Source organism: Halteromyces radiatus, assembly GCF_025201355.1.
Source record: "Halteromyces radiatus strain CBS 162.75 chromosome Unknown BX664scaffold_2, whole genome shotgun sequence".
NCBI lineage: Eukaryota > Fungi > Mucoromycota > Mucoromycetes > Mucorales > Cunninghamellaceae > Halteromyces > Halteromyces radiatus.
In genome coordinates, this window is record NW_026251688.1 from 2,511,250 (window position 1) to 2,525,798 (window position 14,549).

The 14,549-nt window shown below is 35.9% G+C and overlaps 6 protein-coding genes across 6 annotated transcripts; 4 read left to right on the plus strand and 2 right to left on the minus strand.

Annotated features, from left to right (window-relative positions):
- The first annotated feature begins 141 nt into the window (after positions 1-141).
- On the plus strand, positions 142-1,188 carry BX664DRAFT_325556 (uncharacterized protein). Its single transcript, XM_051544044.1, has 2 exons — positions 142-360; positions 446-1,188. Exons 1-2 carry the CDS (start codon positions 190-192, stop codon positions 1,136-1,138), a joined length of 864 nt encoding a protein of 287 aa, XP_051403326.1. The 5' UTR covers positions 142-189; the 3' UTR covers positions 1,139-1,188.
- Positions 1,189-1,331: 143 nt separating this feature from the next.
- On the minus strand, positions 1,332-2,453 carry BX664DRAFT_325559 (uncharacterized protein). The gene is made up of 5 exons (XM_051544045.1): positions 2,369-2,453; positions 2,202-2,276; positions 2,063-2,146; positions 1,835-1,975; positions 1,332-1,722 (listed from the first exon to the last, which is right to left on the minus strand). The coding sequence occupies exons 1-5, from the start codon at positions 2,388-2,390 to the stop codon at positions 1,403-1,405; spliced, it is 642 nt and encodes a 213-aa protein (XP_051403327.1). The 5' UTR covers positions 2,391-2,453; the 3' UTR covers positions 1,332-1,402.
- A 245-nt stretch (positions 2,454-2,698) lies between these two features.
- Positions 2,699-3,791, plus strand: BX664DRAFT_325563 (uncharacterized protein). Its single transcript, XM_051544046.1, has 5 exons — positions 2,699-2,767; positions 2,889-2,987; positions 3,061-3,275; positions 3,351-3,537; positions 3,590-3,791. Exons 1-5 carry the CDS (start codon positions 2,714-2,716, stop codon positions 3,725-3,727), a joined length of 693 nt encoding a protein of 230 aa, XP_051403328.1. The 5' UTR covers positions 2,699-2,713; the 3' UTR covers positions 3,728-3,791.
- Positions 3,792-4,439: 648 nt separating this feature from the next.
- Positions 4,440-10,656, plus strand: BX664DRAFT_364170 (armadillo-type protein; the record flags this gene model as incomplete). The annotated part of the gene is made up of 11 exons (XM_051548410.1): positions 4,440-4,470; positions 4,701-4,834; positions 4,905-5,624; positions 5,714-8,713; positions 8,828-9,204; positions 9,288-9,459; positions 9,558-9,782; positions 9,819-10,009; positions 10,073-10,209; positions 10,270-10,407; positions 10,487-10,656. The coding sequence occupies 11 exons, from the start codon at positions 4,440-4,442 to the stop codon at positions 10,654-10,656; spliced, it is 5,295 nt and encodes a 1,764-aa protein (XP_051403329.1).
- A 245-nt stretch (positions 10,657-10,901) lies between these two features.
- BX664DRAFT_72755 (uncharacterized protein) lies at positions 10,902-11,736 on the plus strand. Its single transcript, XM_051549716.1, has 2 exons — positions 10,902-11,193; positions 11,255-11,736. The coding sequence occupies exons 1-2, from the start codon at positions 11,058-11,060 to the stop codon at positions 11,581-11,583; spliced, it is 465 nt and encodes a 154-aa protein (XP_051403330.1). The 5' UTR covers positions 10,902-11,057; the 3' UTR covers positions 11,584-11,736.
- A 412-nt stretch (positions 11,737-12,148) lies between these two features.
- Positions 12,149-13,507, minus strand: BX664DRAFT_275603 (uncharacterized protein; the record flags this gene model as incomplete). The annotated part of the gene is made up of 3 exons (XM_051541294.1): positions 13,183-13,507; positions 12,671-13,113; positions 12,149-12,511 (listed from the first exon to the last, which is right to left on the minus strand). Coding segments are annotated over exons 1-3 (1,062 nt in total), but the record flags the coding sequence as incomplete, so codon positions are not given.
- Between the last annotated feature and the right edge of the window lie 1,042 nt (positions 13,508-14,549).

The window sequence follows — 14,549 nt, forward strand, 5'->3', positions numbered from 1 at the left end:
TTGAAAAATAAAAAAAAAATATCATACGTATTTATGCAACGGAGATTGAATACATTCCTTTTTTTTTTTTTTTCCTACATACAGTATCACCAGATTGTCTTAATTTTTTTTTTTCTTCTTTCTATTTCTTTGGTCCATCCACTTTATTATACTCATCAATATTATTATTATTATTATAATTATTATAATATGAATCTACAGCGACTTCCACCAGAAATTATTTACAATATCTTTCAATTTCTTCCATCTGCAGATATCACAAAACTGGCTAGGTTTCATTGTCGGCCGTTACGATACTGGTCTCTTGTACTTTTGGATGAAAGAGCTCAGCAGTCTATGGAAGATGGATGGCGGTTAATGGTATTAAAAAATTAAAATAATAATAAAAAAAAAAAGAGAAGACCTAATTTTTCAAATATGTTTTTTTTTTCTTTTCTTATTGTAGCTTGGTGCAACTGTATCAAAATTAGCAACCGATCAAGATGACAATAGTTATGAAGAGGATAAAGAATATGTCTGCGAATATCAATACATTGATCCATATTCACTCAACATTCATTTCTCAGTTCGAGCATTTGGAGAAGACGGCTTTTGCTCTCTTGTTGATCATACTCCATTGAATGACCAATTGATGGAAATGGTATCTTCAGCAACATTGTCACCACCACCTGAACAACAACAAATAAAACAACATATCGATAATGATTCAATTCTCATTCCATTTGATACCACGGCCACCACCATTCAAGTCAGTGTACTCAAAGAAAAAGTACCTACCAAACTACTCGAATTTGCTACAACTTTACCATCTGATTATTCTTTCCAAGTCTTGGCAGATGATTATCATGATATGGAGCCGCAGCGCAAACTCTATTTATCAGCCAAATTACAACCTCATTTTACCGTTCAGTACCATATCCAACGACTCGTATCATATCCATCCATTCCAGTACCAACTACTCATTCATCCTCTGCTCTTGTTGAATTTAATTTCGACACAACAGTTAATTCATCCATGGTCACTCCCGATATTCAGCTACATATTGACTCGTTACAGGTATCTCCTGATTGGTGGTGGGCTCAATTAGATCGACATCATCATGGTTCATTTCTTGGCTTGGAATATATATACTGGTGAATCTCCTCTATTTATCTATTTTATAGTTGTAATTTTTTATCCTCCATTCCATTTTTTTTTTTTTTTTGATTTTATGTATTTATACTATTTTGTAAAATAAATTCTTTTTTTTTTTTTAAATACAAAATCAAATAGTGTTAGAATTATGTATACGATCTTATTCCTTTTGATAAAAAAAAATATCCTAATGAACTTGATTTTTAAAAGCTTTAAAGAAGTACTTGAGAATTTATTTCTATAAAATGTATTTCAATGAAAGGAGATCTATAATAAGGTATTGTCCCAACGTAATTTTTGGATTTCTTGTTCCCACATTTTCATCAATGATTCATGTAGTAGGATGCAGTTTTCTTTCTGTAATGTTGTCGCCTTGGAACCATATTGATCAGTGCCATCGTCATCATTATCATTGTTGGATACTAAAGAATCTTGTTGTTGTATAGACCATTCCAGTGTGATTTCTTGAAAGATTTCTGATTGAGAAATTGGATAGAAGGCCAATTTTTCTTCAAAAAGATGGATGCTTGGTGTATTTTTCATTGATATCTTAGCGTGGAACGTCTTGATATGTAAATCCTTCGAAGCTTTCAATTTTCAGCATACAAAAAAAAAAAAAAATAGACTAATAGTTAGAAAACAAGAGGTAATAGAAAATCATTCATTTAGCTTGCAAATATTCTTGAAATTATTCCTTACCGTATGCCATCATCATTTTTAATCCTTCTAATCCATACCCATGTCGTCGATATGCTTCTTCAGCAACCATTATTTCGATTTCACCAAAGCTCATGTCACCATCACAGTCATTTAAAAAGATATTAACATCACCAATCATAACTAAACAAGAGAAACAATGATAACAATAATCAAAAGAAAAGTATATGAATAAATCGATCATTTTTGTTGTATATATATTCAATTTACCAGCTTTATCCCGAATATAATCCATGCTGATGTCGTTTTCAATTTTAGCGCAATCTGGAAGACCAAGCAAAATAAAAGTACATTCTAAAACATGATCATATCAGTATTTAAAGAAAAGTTTGTCTATATACTTCCTTACTATTGCTGTCTTCGTGCCAAGATTTTTGCATATCATATTCTTCCTCCAAAGTCAACGGTTCTGACGCAGTCATTTCTAAGAATAAAAAACAAAAATAATAGATATAAAATTAATGTTAACTAAAGATCTTTTTTTTTTTCTTTTTTACTATCAGCACATTGACTTACCTTGAAGAAAGGGGGATGCCATCCATTCATGGTACTTTTTGACATGTTGGGATTTGTATGGAACAAGAATAGTTTTTGTTCCAACCTATAGAAAGTAAAATCATGTGAGTTAAATCATATCCCTTTTTCAAGTCTATGATTAAATATTTTATATTTACCAACACCAAGTTTTCATTCTGCTTCATTGCAAAAAAAAAAAAAAAAAAAAAAAAGGGAAAAGAAAAAGAACAGACGGCATTCAAATATCTTTCCACACTATCAATTTTTTTTTTTTTCTGCTCTGTCCCTACCGGCTCTGAATTTCCTATTGTTCTTTTTTCTTTTCTTTTTTTTTTTTTTCGATAAATGGAAAACACATCTACTGAGAGCATATCGAAAAACACTTCAATATCAAATCAAGTGAGTTAATGATACTTATTAGTTAAAGACATTTATAGAATAATTTAGCTACGACTTGGCGATACTTATTTTTTTCTTTCTTTTTTGGTCGATTACACAAAAAACGACACTTGTAATAAAGAATCTGCCTTCAAACTTCAACTCAAGAACTGATCTGCAAAAAGAATTCTTTGAAAAATACGGTGCGATCAATGTACAACCGATTGAAATCAAGGACAAGGTAATTACACATAAAAAAAGAAATAATTCTTTTCACATACTCATTTGAAGGTTTGCATATCAATATGGTATAGAATGGCTATACTTTTTTGGACTTTGAAACTCGACAATTGGCTGAAGATGCATATCAACGACTCGATGGTCATAGGATAGATTCTACTCACAGTGGATTACGAGTGGAATATGCTAAGAAAAACCAAACAGATTACAACAGTAACATGGCAAATGCGACTATGAACACAAAACTGATTTCTGGAAAGAATGCTGTACCTATAGCATCCGATTTAGGGTAAGATAATCAGCAACAAAAAATTGTGCAAGAGTCAAATTTTTGATCATCCGTATTTATGAAATTCCCCTATAGATTGAAATATCCGTCCAATCCTCATCTACAGTATCAATATCCAACACCAACACCAGAAATCCTAGGAAATATGATGAATGCTATCGCGACCGTGCCAAGATTGTACACTCAAGTGCTTCATCTTATGAATAAAATGAATCTTCCTCCACCATTTGGACCAGCAAATCAAGCAGCAACTCCTTCCATAGTAAGTCAATAGGTTTTAAGCCATCGATTCTAAACTAATACTGTTTTCGTAGTTGAAAAGGAAAAGGGATGAATTATTAGCAAGTGATGAATCAGAAATAGAACTGGATAACGATGATGAACAAGAACAAAAGCTTCGATTACGGCGGTTAAACAGTCAACAACAACGAAAAATCCTTCGAAATGTATAAAATTATAGATAGATTTTATTATCCCAAAAAATAAAAGACGCGGGCTTCAAATAAACTTCAGCACCTTTCTCTTTTCTTTTCTTTTTCTTTTTCTTTTTTTTTTTTTCTTCTTTTTATCACTTTTACTCTATTTGATGGCAGAGTCGAAAGTCTCTTCCTCTTCCACATCCTCTGATATCCCAGAGGCATTCGTTTTCGATGAACAACGACTTCAAGAAGCGGAAACAGCAGAAAAACAAGAACTTTATGTACTTCAATGGTTGGCTCAAGTGGAACGCGAAATCAAGGTTCTTCCTGTTGTAAGATGACAAAACGAATATTTCAATAATCTTTTTTATACTCATTTTCTATTTCTCTTTTATATCTATTACTATTAGGGCAAGCTGAAGCGATCACAATCCTTACTGGAAAAGACTTTATTACGTTTGATATCTCTCTCGACCGCAAAACCACGACGACCTATTCGCTTTCTCATCGGTCGCTGTTATGTCATTTTGTATACACGGGGTGATACCAAACAACTTTTCGATACGGTCACTGCCCTTCACAGTCTTATCAGTGCTAGCAAAAATATCGATAAAGAGACCAAAATGTAAGTGAATGTATACATTACGAAATGAAAACTTATTTTCTTTTTTACTCTTTCTCTATTCTTTTCTAGTGCCGCTATATCGACTACTGGTGCACTCATGGAAGCTGTTGGAAGTAATGTATGTGGCATGACAAAATATTAGGACAAAACAGTATGAAAGCATAATATTTTCTCACCTTATATACCTTCCTTTTTTTTTTTTTTTTTTTTTTTTTACTCCTAGATCTTATCACTTTTTGGCGAAACATCAAACATTCTTTTGAAAGTCTTGAAAAATACCAACGTGAGTGAAGAAAAAAAAAAAAAAGGAAATATGTATAGGAACTATTTGACTAATCAAAGTCTCTGTTCTGTAGAATACATTACTGTTACGACTTGAAGCTATCAACGCATTCACTCAGTTACTCAAAGGTGCAGGAAAGGCAGCAACAGAAACAAGTTTGAAGGATTGGATGAAGTCTCTGAAACAAGGATTGGTTGACAAAGCACTTGCGATGCGGATATCATCAGCTCAGGTATAGATTCAATATAAAATCAATTAGTCTAGTCACTTTTATCACTCATTCTATTTTCTTCACTTTTTAGTGCATTGAAGCATCGATTCGTCATACAAGTCAAGCATATACAAATCATGATGTAGAGCAGTTGCTTCAAATCATCTTCAAATCATTCGAGAATTCAAGTTTTCCTGTTCGGCGGGCGATCTCTTCCCTTTGTGCAACGCTTTTGGCATTTACACAATCTTCTGCTATGGTCGATCCAAACAAACCCAACGTGAAATATGCAATGACTGGCGATAAATCTGTCACAATAACAAAGAAATCACAAGGCTTACAAGCGGATACCTCTCTTATGTCTGTCGATGAAATGCTGGAACAACTCTCAACATTTTATGGTCGACCAACAACTAGTCGTGAAATCAAAATCGGTATTATAGAATCCTATGCTACATTATTTACACTTCTTGGAACGGATTTTGTGGACACCAACTACTCAACTATTGCAAAACATCTATTCAAAGAAATATTAGAAGGTGGATCCAAAACTACTACTATATTAGATGCTTCTGATGGGGCATTCGCTCGTGCTCAAGTTTTCTTTTTATTACACAATACTATTGGGAAACGTCTTCTCAGCGAACAAGGTCAAGCCTCAGCTATACGAATTCTAGTGACTCAATGGATCAAACTATGGCCTTCACTCATTCCGAATCAGGTTCCGGTTAGCAAACATACTCTTATATGTGTTACAAATGTGGTCTCTTCTTTGATATGTGAATTGGAAGGTGCTTCTGTCTCTGTTCAGGTAATGATTTTTTATTATCTGTCTCTCTCTCTCTCTCGATAACTCTCGTTTCTCATTCTTTTTTTTTTTTTTTTTTTTATTTATTACAGGATGTCTTAGTTGAACCTCTGTTTGTACTTTTGACTCATCCAAGTTTTGCTGTACAAACAGCAGCAATTTGGTGTATCCGTTGTGTTTGTTATTCTGTTCCGGCAAATTTACCTTACCTCTTACCTAGAACTTTGAACTCATTGGAAAAAGATTTGGCTAATCTATCAAACTCAACTACCACTCTACAAATTCAACAACGTACTATTGCCTATGCTTATGCTGCTGCTGCTATTATGAGTGTATTTCCTTCTCGACCAATTTACACATCATTTGATCTCAGTGCTCGTGCCATGTCAATTGCAAGTCATTTACTCAAGAATATCAACAAAGATTCCAAAATTGCAAGTGTTCAACTTCAAGTTGCCTGGACCCTGGTTGGATCCTTGATGTGTTTGGGTCCAAATCTGGTGAAACTTCATCTCCCTCAGTTGTTACTCTTTTGGAAATCTGCACTTCCCAAACCAACTGGAAAAGAAGCAAATGCTATAAGAAATGAAGCAGAATGGTCCTACTCTCTTCACTCGCGTGAATGTGCTACTACCTCTATTTATAGTTTTCTTCTTCACAACAATGTGTCTTTGGTTACCTTGGATATTGCAAAACGTATATCGGCTTTATTGAACAATTCTTTTGCATTTTTGGCGACCGCTCCTGCTACCTTCTCAGCCTCTGTCTTATCTCCATGCCTTCCGTATGAAACGAAATTGACCGATCAATATTATGGATTACGACGACGACTTTTCCAATGTTTTGTCACTCTTCGACCGCTACTATCAACATATGAATCATCACTTACTAGTTTGCTTCGAAATTCTCTAACTGTTTTTACCGAACCAGAAAAGGTGACTCCTTCATCCGGTACACATTCTCAAGTGACTGCAACTATACCTGGTCAATTTGTTAGTTTGTGGTCTGCAACTGATGGTCATGGTTACGGGGTGACAAGTAAATTGAAAGGGTATCATGTTGATGTTGGTACAATGGATACTGATCAGTACGAAGACAACCTTAGGGGGAAAGAATGGGTGACAAAGGATCGATTTGAACGAGTAGAAGAATTATTAGAACGTCCTATTCTTGGTTCAGCCGAACTGGATCCTCTTTATCTCTATACAACTTTTGACAAGGACACTCGACAGACCATGATTCCAGAACCAGTTGCTCCTTCGACTTCTTATGTGGATTCCAGTATTGAATTATTTGCGACTCTATTTCCAAGTCAACCTCCTCCAGTTCAAGAATCAACGTATGAACTTATCGCCAAAGTAGTCAAGGACAGTCGATCAGAAAAGAAGTCTCCAAAACGAGCAGCCGTTCTCGTCAATGTAGTTGTCGCGTTATTAGGGGCTTTGAAGAATATGATGACAGCATCATCAGCACATCAACGAAACAGCAACAACAGTAACGACAATAATTCATTGAACATCCAGCGCAAAAATACCAATAGTACCGAAGTCGTTATACAGGATACTATCGCTATTGGTCGAGCGACACAACTTGTACAAGAAATTCTTATGGAAGCCGTTGGACATCCAGATCCTTATTTACGAAATGCAGCAGCGGAAACGATGGGACGCCTTACAACTATTGTTGGTGGATCATTTGTCGCCTCACAGATGCAGCAGCTAGTGGACTTGGTGGTTAGTAATCGTGATCCAGATGTACGTGCGGGATGTGCTTTGGCAATTGGTTATATATATTGTCATGTTGGTGGTATGGCAGCAGCTCCTCATCTCAAAACGATCGTTGGTATACTATTGTCTCTTAGTAGTGATCCTCACCCTGTAGTGCATGTATGGGCATTGGAAGCTTTGGCTATGACGGTGAGCGCAGCTGGTCTTATGTTTTCTGGTTTTGTTAATAGCACTCTCGGAATGGTGGCCAAACTCTATCTTAGCGAAACACATGAACCTGGCAGTGGATCGATAGCTGTTTCAAATGCAGGTATGTCAGTTGGATTTACAGCTTACCAAGAATTTGGACGGATTATCTATGAGTTGATTGGTACACTTGGTCCAGAATTACAAGCATCATCCAAAATCCGCGAATTATGCCTCAATATGGTGGAAGAACTCAAATTGGAACCTGATCAACGTGTCAATGTGGAGGCTATCCGATGTATACAGCATTTCCTCATGTTTGCTCCTCAATATTTACAAGTGCACGAATTAGTACCTTATTTACAACAACAAATCACTTGCCTTCATATCCCACTCAAGAAGGCGGCTGTCACTTGCTTGTATCAGTTGGTGCAACGTGATGCTAGTTTGGTCTTCAAGGCGGCACATCAAGGATTGGACAACGAACTATTCAAAATGCTTGATACGGATCCCAAACTGTTTGATGTTAAAAATGTGATCAAGAGTTGGCTCAAGGAAACATGTGTACAAGAACCATCAGTATGGGTGAATATCACAAAACGGATATTAACTCGGAATCTGACCTCAGGCCAAGCTACGGACGACAACAATAACAATACAGGTGGAACCTCTGAATTCACATCTCCTTTTGCAGGTGGTGGACGTGGTAGAAAGAAACACAGTGGAGGCAACATGGGTGGTCTAGCATTTGGAGAAAGTGACAATGGCAATGATGGTAACGCTTTGGATGATGACTACGATGATGATGACTATGATGATGATGATGATAATGACGATGATGGATTTGTGGATGATGATGTGATTGATATACCAACCTCTGTGGCTGATGCATCTGGTATGACATCAAGACTCTCTGTCAATGTGGAAATTCCTCCTAGGTGGCGTACCCAATTGTTTGCTCTACAATGTTTACAAAAGACTATTGATTTGATCCATGCTCAAGGTGATCCCGAACATTTCAATTTGATATTGGCAAGAAAACGAAGACAACAGGCTGGAATTGGTGACTATTTGGTTTTCCGTGTGCCAGATTTGATTCGACTTTCCTTCATAGCAGCAACGGCTCAAGTCAATGAATTACGTCTAGGTGGTATCGCTTTATTGAAAATGGTGATAGAGGTAAAAATAATTAGATGATGTGGTGGAGGGATGGATCACATTGTAAAAAAAAAAAAAAAAAAAAAAAAAAAAAAGACTCAATTTTTTTTTTTTTTATATAAAAAATGAAATTAGAAATTTGCTGCAACAGAAGATGCTGATCTAGAAGGGATGTTATTATTGGAACAATATGCGGCACAAATTGGTGCAGCATTGACACCTGCTTTTGGATCCGACTCATCTTCCGAAATTGTATCTGCTGCTGTTCGTGTTTGTGCCATTTATGTTGGTAGTGGTATTGTGAAGGACTTGTATCAACTTGGTCGTGTTTTAAAATTGTTGACTTCAGCATTAGATCGTTGCAAAGATGAATCCAAGTTATCTGGTGTGGGTGAAGTCAAGGATCTAAGTCCACATGCTTCGGTGATGGTCAAGTTATCTGTTCTCAATGCTTGGGCTGAATTACAGGTTGCAAGTCAACGACAAGATTACATTCGTCAAATTTTACAACCGTAAGTGATCAATTTTGGAGAAGAGATAAAAATATATATATTGATGAATGAATGTCTTTATTATTAATATTGATTGGATATAGAAATCTGAATGCTCTTAGTCCATTATGGCTACGCTCTCTACAAGATTATGCTCGAATTCGTTTGGAATCGGATATTACTGCTCTTTCAAGTAGTTCTGAAGGTGTTCATGCTTCATCATCTAGTGGGATGGATTCTATGTATTCAGCTGCTACCAAGGAAGTCGTTTTACCTGTAAGCAATTTTTTTTTTTTTAAGAAAAAAAAAAAGAAGTGGATTGGATGAACTAATGATCGTTCTATATATATATATATATATCTATTCTGGATTAGTATTATCGACGATCATGGTTAAAGATTATGGAAGCAGTGGCATCTCTAATTGAAACAAAGTCAACATCAATGATGGATGCATTATCAAATATGAACAACTCCAATCTGACGGACGACAAAACTTCACCATCTGACCTGTTTTATATCTTATTTGGATTATGTTTGGAGAATCTATCTCGTATATCTAGTAGCAGTACTGGTCGTTTGGACATATCTTCTATAATGGTGATATGCTTGACTGCTTTGAAAACCTTTGTACAGCCATCTTTGACTGGTGCTTCATTTTTACCCAAGGCGATTTTTCTGGAGTTAATGAATGTGTTTGATCGACTTGTACAGACTGAAGGTTATAATGTGCAATTAATTATCATCGAAATCATTCACCGTTTGATTACAAATTATAATGCTACTGCTCTCTGTGATGATTTGGAAAACTGTCTTGAAGATTCTGGGTAAGCAAAAGAAACAAATGGTTTTTTTTTTCTTTTTTTAGTTAATTATATCTCTTTTTATAGTGACTTGATTACAGTGGACAATACTTTGGATTCAGGCGTATTTCCTACAACTGCCAAGCTTTATTACCTGTTACGACTTTTGGTGAGTGTTTTTGTACAACACATTCCTTCACTGCGCAATAAAGTCATGTCGGCTCGTAAGTTACTATTTTATTTATTTTATTGGAGGTTATTAATAATCCTTATTTTATTGAAAGGTCCTTTTGGAGAGAATGATAAAGAAAGCCTCTCAACATTACTCCGGTCATCTCTTGAAGCTTTGGCACAATTGGTCAAGATGACACCTCCTAAATATAGAGTTGATCTTTTGGCCATTGCATTACATATATATATAGGTAAGAGATAGATGAAAAATTATCTTGTGTGTGTTCTTCTTTGAATATTTACTGATTTTGCTTTTTTTTTTTGTTGTAGAAATCCTTGCTTCTTCTGATCTATCCAATACTCTGGGCCCATGTACACTTGTATGTATGAAAATGATGCTACATCAGCTTGAAAGTGATTTATCAACCTCCGAAATTAGCTCCTTATCTCATGTTGTATCAAATGCCCTACAAACTCTTTTGCAAGGCATCTTTTTGTAAGTCGAAACATTTTGATAGACAAGATGAAGGTGTATAAGCTCACTTTTTTTTTTTTTTTTTGTTTCTTTCTGTAGGGATATCTCCACTGAGGAAGCCATTCAAGTTGGAAAGAATAAATTGTTAGCATCTGTACTGATTATCACTGGATGTCCTCAAGCTATGATTGAAAATCCTACTAAACTGGAAACTCTGATGAATGCTATCAAATCAGGTTTAACCATGGAAAACCGAGAGGTAAGCAGATGAAAGGCATATATAGATCAACTGGATGACTGAATTTCTTATTGATTTATTAGATTATTCAAGTGTCTCATCAGTGTATTAGGACTTTATTTGCATTACCAGAAAAAGCAACTAATGTTTCAGCATCAAAAATCTTGGGACGTGAATTTACGAATGCGATGGTCCCCGTTCTTATCACTCGAATTTTATCATGGACAACCAACAATACCACACCATCTGATTTATCTATGGAAAGTTTATCAGAAGATATCAAAATATTGATTATGCTTCCAAGCTCGGCACCTGACAAACAAAGTATGAACAATATAGAAAATGGATGAAATGTTCTAATTTTTTTTTTTTTTTTTGTGAATAGAATCACAATTACTTCAAATCATATTAGCTACATTGACGGCACTATTAGATGCTCCACCATTTGATTCAGGTGTATCGACAGTCCATTCAACGGTGATCCCTCACATCTTATCCATAGCCACATCTTCACCTCAAGCCTTCCGTGATGCAGTGATGTTACTACCGGGAAATATACGTAGCCAATTGGAAGCCAGTGTTCGAAATATGGTATCAAGTCAACAACAACAGAATGAAAAGCGACAAAAAGAAATTGAACAAAGGGCATCAAGGACAGATGATGGCAAGCAACCCACCATTCAGCTCAAGATGGACTTTAACAACTTTTCCTAGTGTAGCTCTCTCTTTTTTTTTTTTTTTAATTTTGTATTTTATATCCCTTTACATCAACTTCCTATTTGTATTTATCGTTTATTCCTATCTTTTCTTTATTTTTCACTACTACCTTCTATGATGACAGAATAATAAAAATCACCTTTTTTTGACACTCTTTTTTTTTTTTTTTTTTTTTTTTTTTTTTTTTTGTATTGACCATCTTCCCATATAGACAAATGATGATGCTACACACATATGAAAGGCAAACAACAACAAGAATGTGTTTTATTTCAAAAGTTTAATGAATATCATTAGATCAAGATCAAATAAATAAAATAAATAATAAATAAATAAATAAATAAATTAATAGTATTCTAACATAAAAAGTGTATGTGTGTAAAAACCGTTAATAACAGTATTGTTGTGGGAGGTGACATTGTTGTTGTTGTTGTTGTTGTTGTTGTTGTTGTTGTTGTTGAATGATAGGCATGGATGAAGAAGACGAAGGAGGAGAAATAAAATGTTGACAAGTCGAAAGAGGTGGATCTGATGATGTTGAGGGAGGATTGGTGTAATTTGGAGTATATTTTCTGATGATTTTCCGCAATGCATGAGGCAAGGTTTTCCAGGCAAACACTTTGACATCCTTTTCAATATTTCTTGGCTTTGGATGCGGAAATCCCATGATCAGCTTGAAAAAGTCAGCACAGTCTATCTTGCATTTGCTAACAGTCAACGGTCGAAATCCTTCCAAGTTGCGTCTAATCCTATTTTTTTCCTCCACTGTGAATTGGACACCAATCAAGCCTTCCAACAAGTAGATACAATCGACAGAAGTGATGAAATAGTCATTTCTTTCGCGCCAATAGATACAGGAAACCACCAAAGAGGACGTTGTCATGTCATTATTGCCATCGGTAGTATGAGTGTCTGCATTGTTGATTTCCTGATCCAAAGTAGAAATTGATGATGATCCAATGAACGATGATTCATTCCCCATTTGTAGCCTTTGTTTCTGCTGCATTTGTTGTTGATGCTGCTGTTGCTGATGAACGTAATAGTCGATAGGTTCAAATCCACATTCCACCTGCTGATTGTTTTCTACATTGCTTGTATTTTGCCGTCGCCAAAATCGAACCAATCGTCGACCGCTTTGCCATTCACTAGTAGTCCACTGAAACGTCATTTCCATCAGATCACCACAAATTTTCAAGTTGGCTTTGTTGAGAATACCAGCAAAAGGATGCATACTGGTCGGGATACCTTGTTGATTATCATGATGCATACTGTTGTTACTATTGTAATGATTGCTGCTGCTATTTCTTCTTGCTGGTACCGTTGTATTGTTGCAGAGATCATTATTGGCTGAATCATACATATTCTGGAAGCCAGTTTTGTGAACCAGATGATCAGTATAGGTTATTCCATTGCTTTGATTCGTACCGTTATATTGATTGCCACCAAAAGGGATCGCTGAAGATGATGGGATGGATGGGAAGTATTTTTCTTGTGTTACATATGAACTGGAATAGCTATTGTATGCCATACCTAGAAGATGTTCGAGAATTTGTAAGGAAGGACAATATATCACGTTTTATCTATTGACAAAAAAATTACCTGTATCAAAGCATGGGCCATAAGTATCATTCATGTTCAAGCCACTCCTGTTTTGAGACCTTGTGTTGAACTCTGGTGGCATAGATAAACCTGAATTCGGCTTTCCAGGAAGTTGCTGACGGTAATGCTTGTGCAATTGTTGCTGTCGTTGTAGTTGTTGTTGTCGTTGCAGTTGCTGTTGGCGATATAGTTGCTGCTGTTGCTGTTGCTGTTGCTGTAGTTGTTGTAGTTGTTGTTGTTGTTGTAGCTGTTGCATTTGCTGTTGTTGTTGCACTTGTTGTTGTTGTTGCTGTTGTTGTTGCTGTTGCTGTTGCTGTTGTTGTTGTTGCACTTGTTGTTGTTGTTGCTGTTGTTGCTGCTGCACTTGTTGTTGCTGTTGCTGTTGCTGCACTTGTTGTTGCTGTTGCTGTTGCTGTTGTTGTTGCTGCACTTGCTGGTGTTTCCAAGGCTGCTGTTGTTGTAACTGTTCAGTAATCCATAAAGCAGTGTCACGGTCATGTTGCGATGCTGTTGCCGAGAGAGGTTGTTCTTGCGCTAATTGATTTTCATAGGGTGCCAGTAATTGTAAAAGTTGATAATCAATTGATATTCCTAATAGGTACAAAAAAAAAAAAAAAAAAGGCAACGATAAGATTTGGCGAAATATCTTAATTTTTTTTTTTTTAGTTTCAATGTATATCCTGTTTTGCATGTTACCATCTGCGGTTGGAGTAGCATTATATGTTCGTTTTTGAGGACTATTATCATTGTCTATTGGTGACAAAGTACGTTTTTGAGCTAGAAGGAAAATCAAACGAGAAAGAAAAAAGCAAAAAAAAAAAAAAAAAAAAAAAAAAAAAGATAAAGAAGAATTAGCCGGAGATTGGAAAAAAAAATTGCTAAAAATGGAGAGTACCTGATTGATGGGAGCTGTCAAGATAAGTAAATACGCCTATTGTCCATGTATCAATGACAAGATTTGGATCATGAAAATCGTAGACGAATATGGATACAGGCACTTGACCATCAGAATGGGATTGGGTGTGTTGAAGTTCTGGCACTTGAGCCATAAGGGTGATCCAAGTGATGTTGTTAGTACTAGAAGAGGTAGTTACCTTGTTTGATGACAACGCCGTTGACAACTGATCATTATCCTGATTTTCCGTCTCTTCCTTTTCATCCTCTATTGAAGGAGCTGAATGGGCATGGTAGGATGATGTCTCTACAGCTAAATGACCAAACGCAATCTTTAAAGGACCTCGTGCATTTTCTGAAGGTGGTTGCTCCAAGGTCACGGTAACAGTAGTATCGGCGTTTCCTGCATGAGGGGTCCATTGAAGTACTTGAACTCGATCAGAAGGTGATGATAATGTTTTACAAGGTGATAG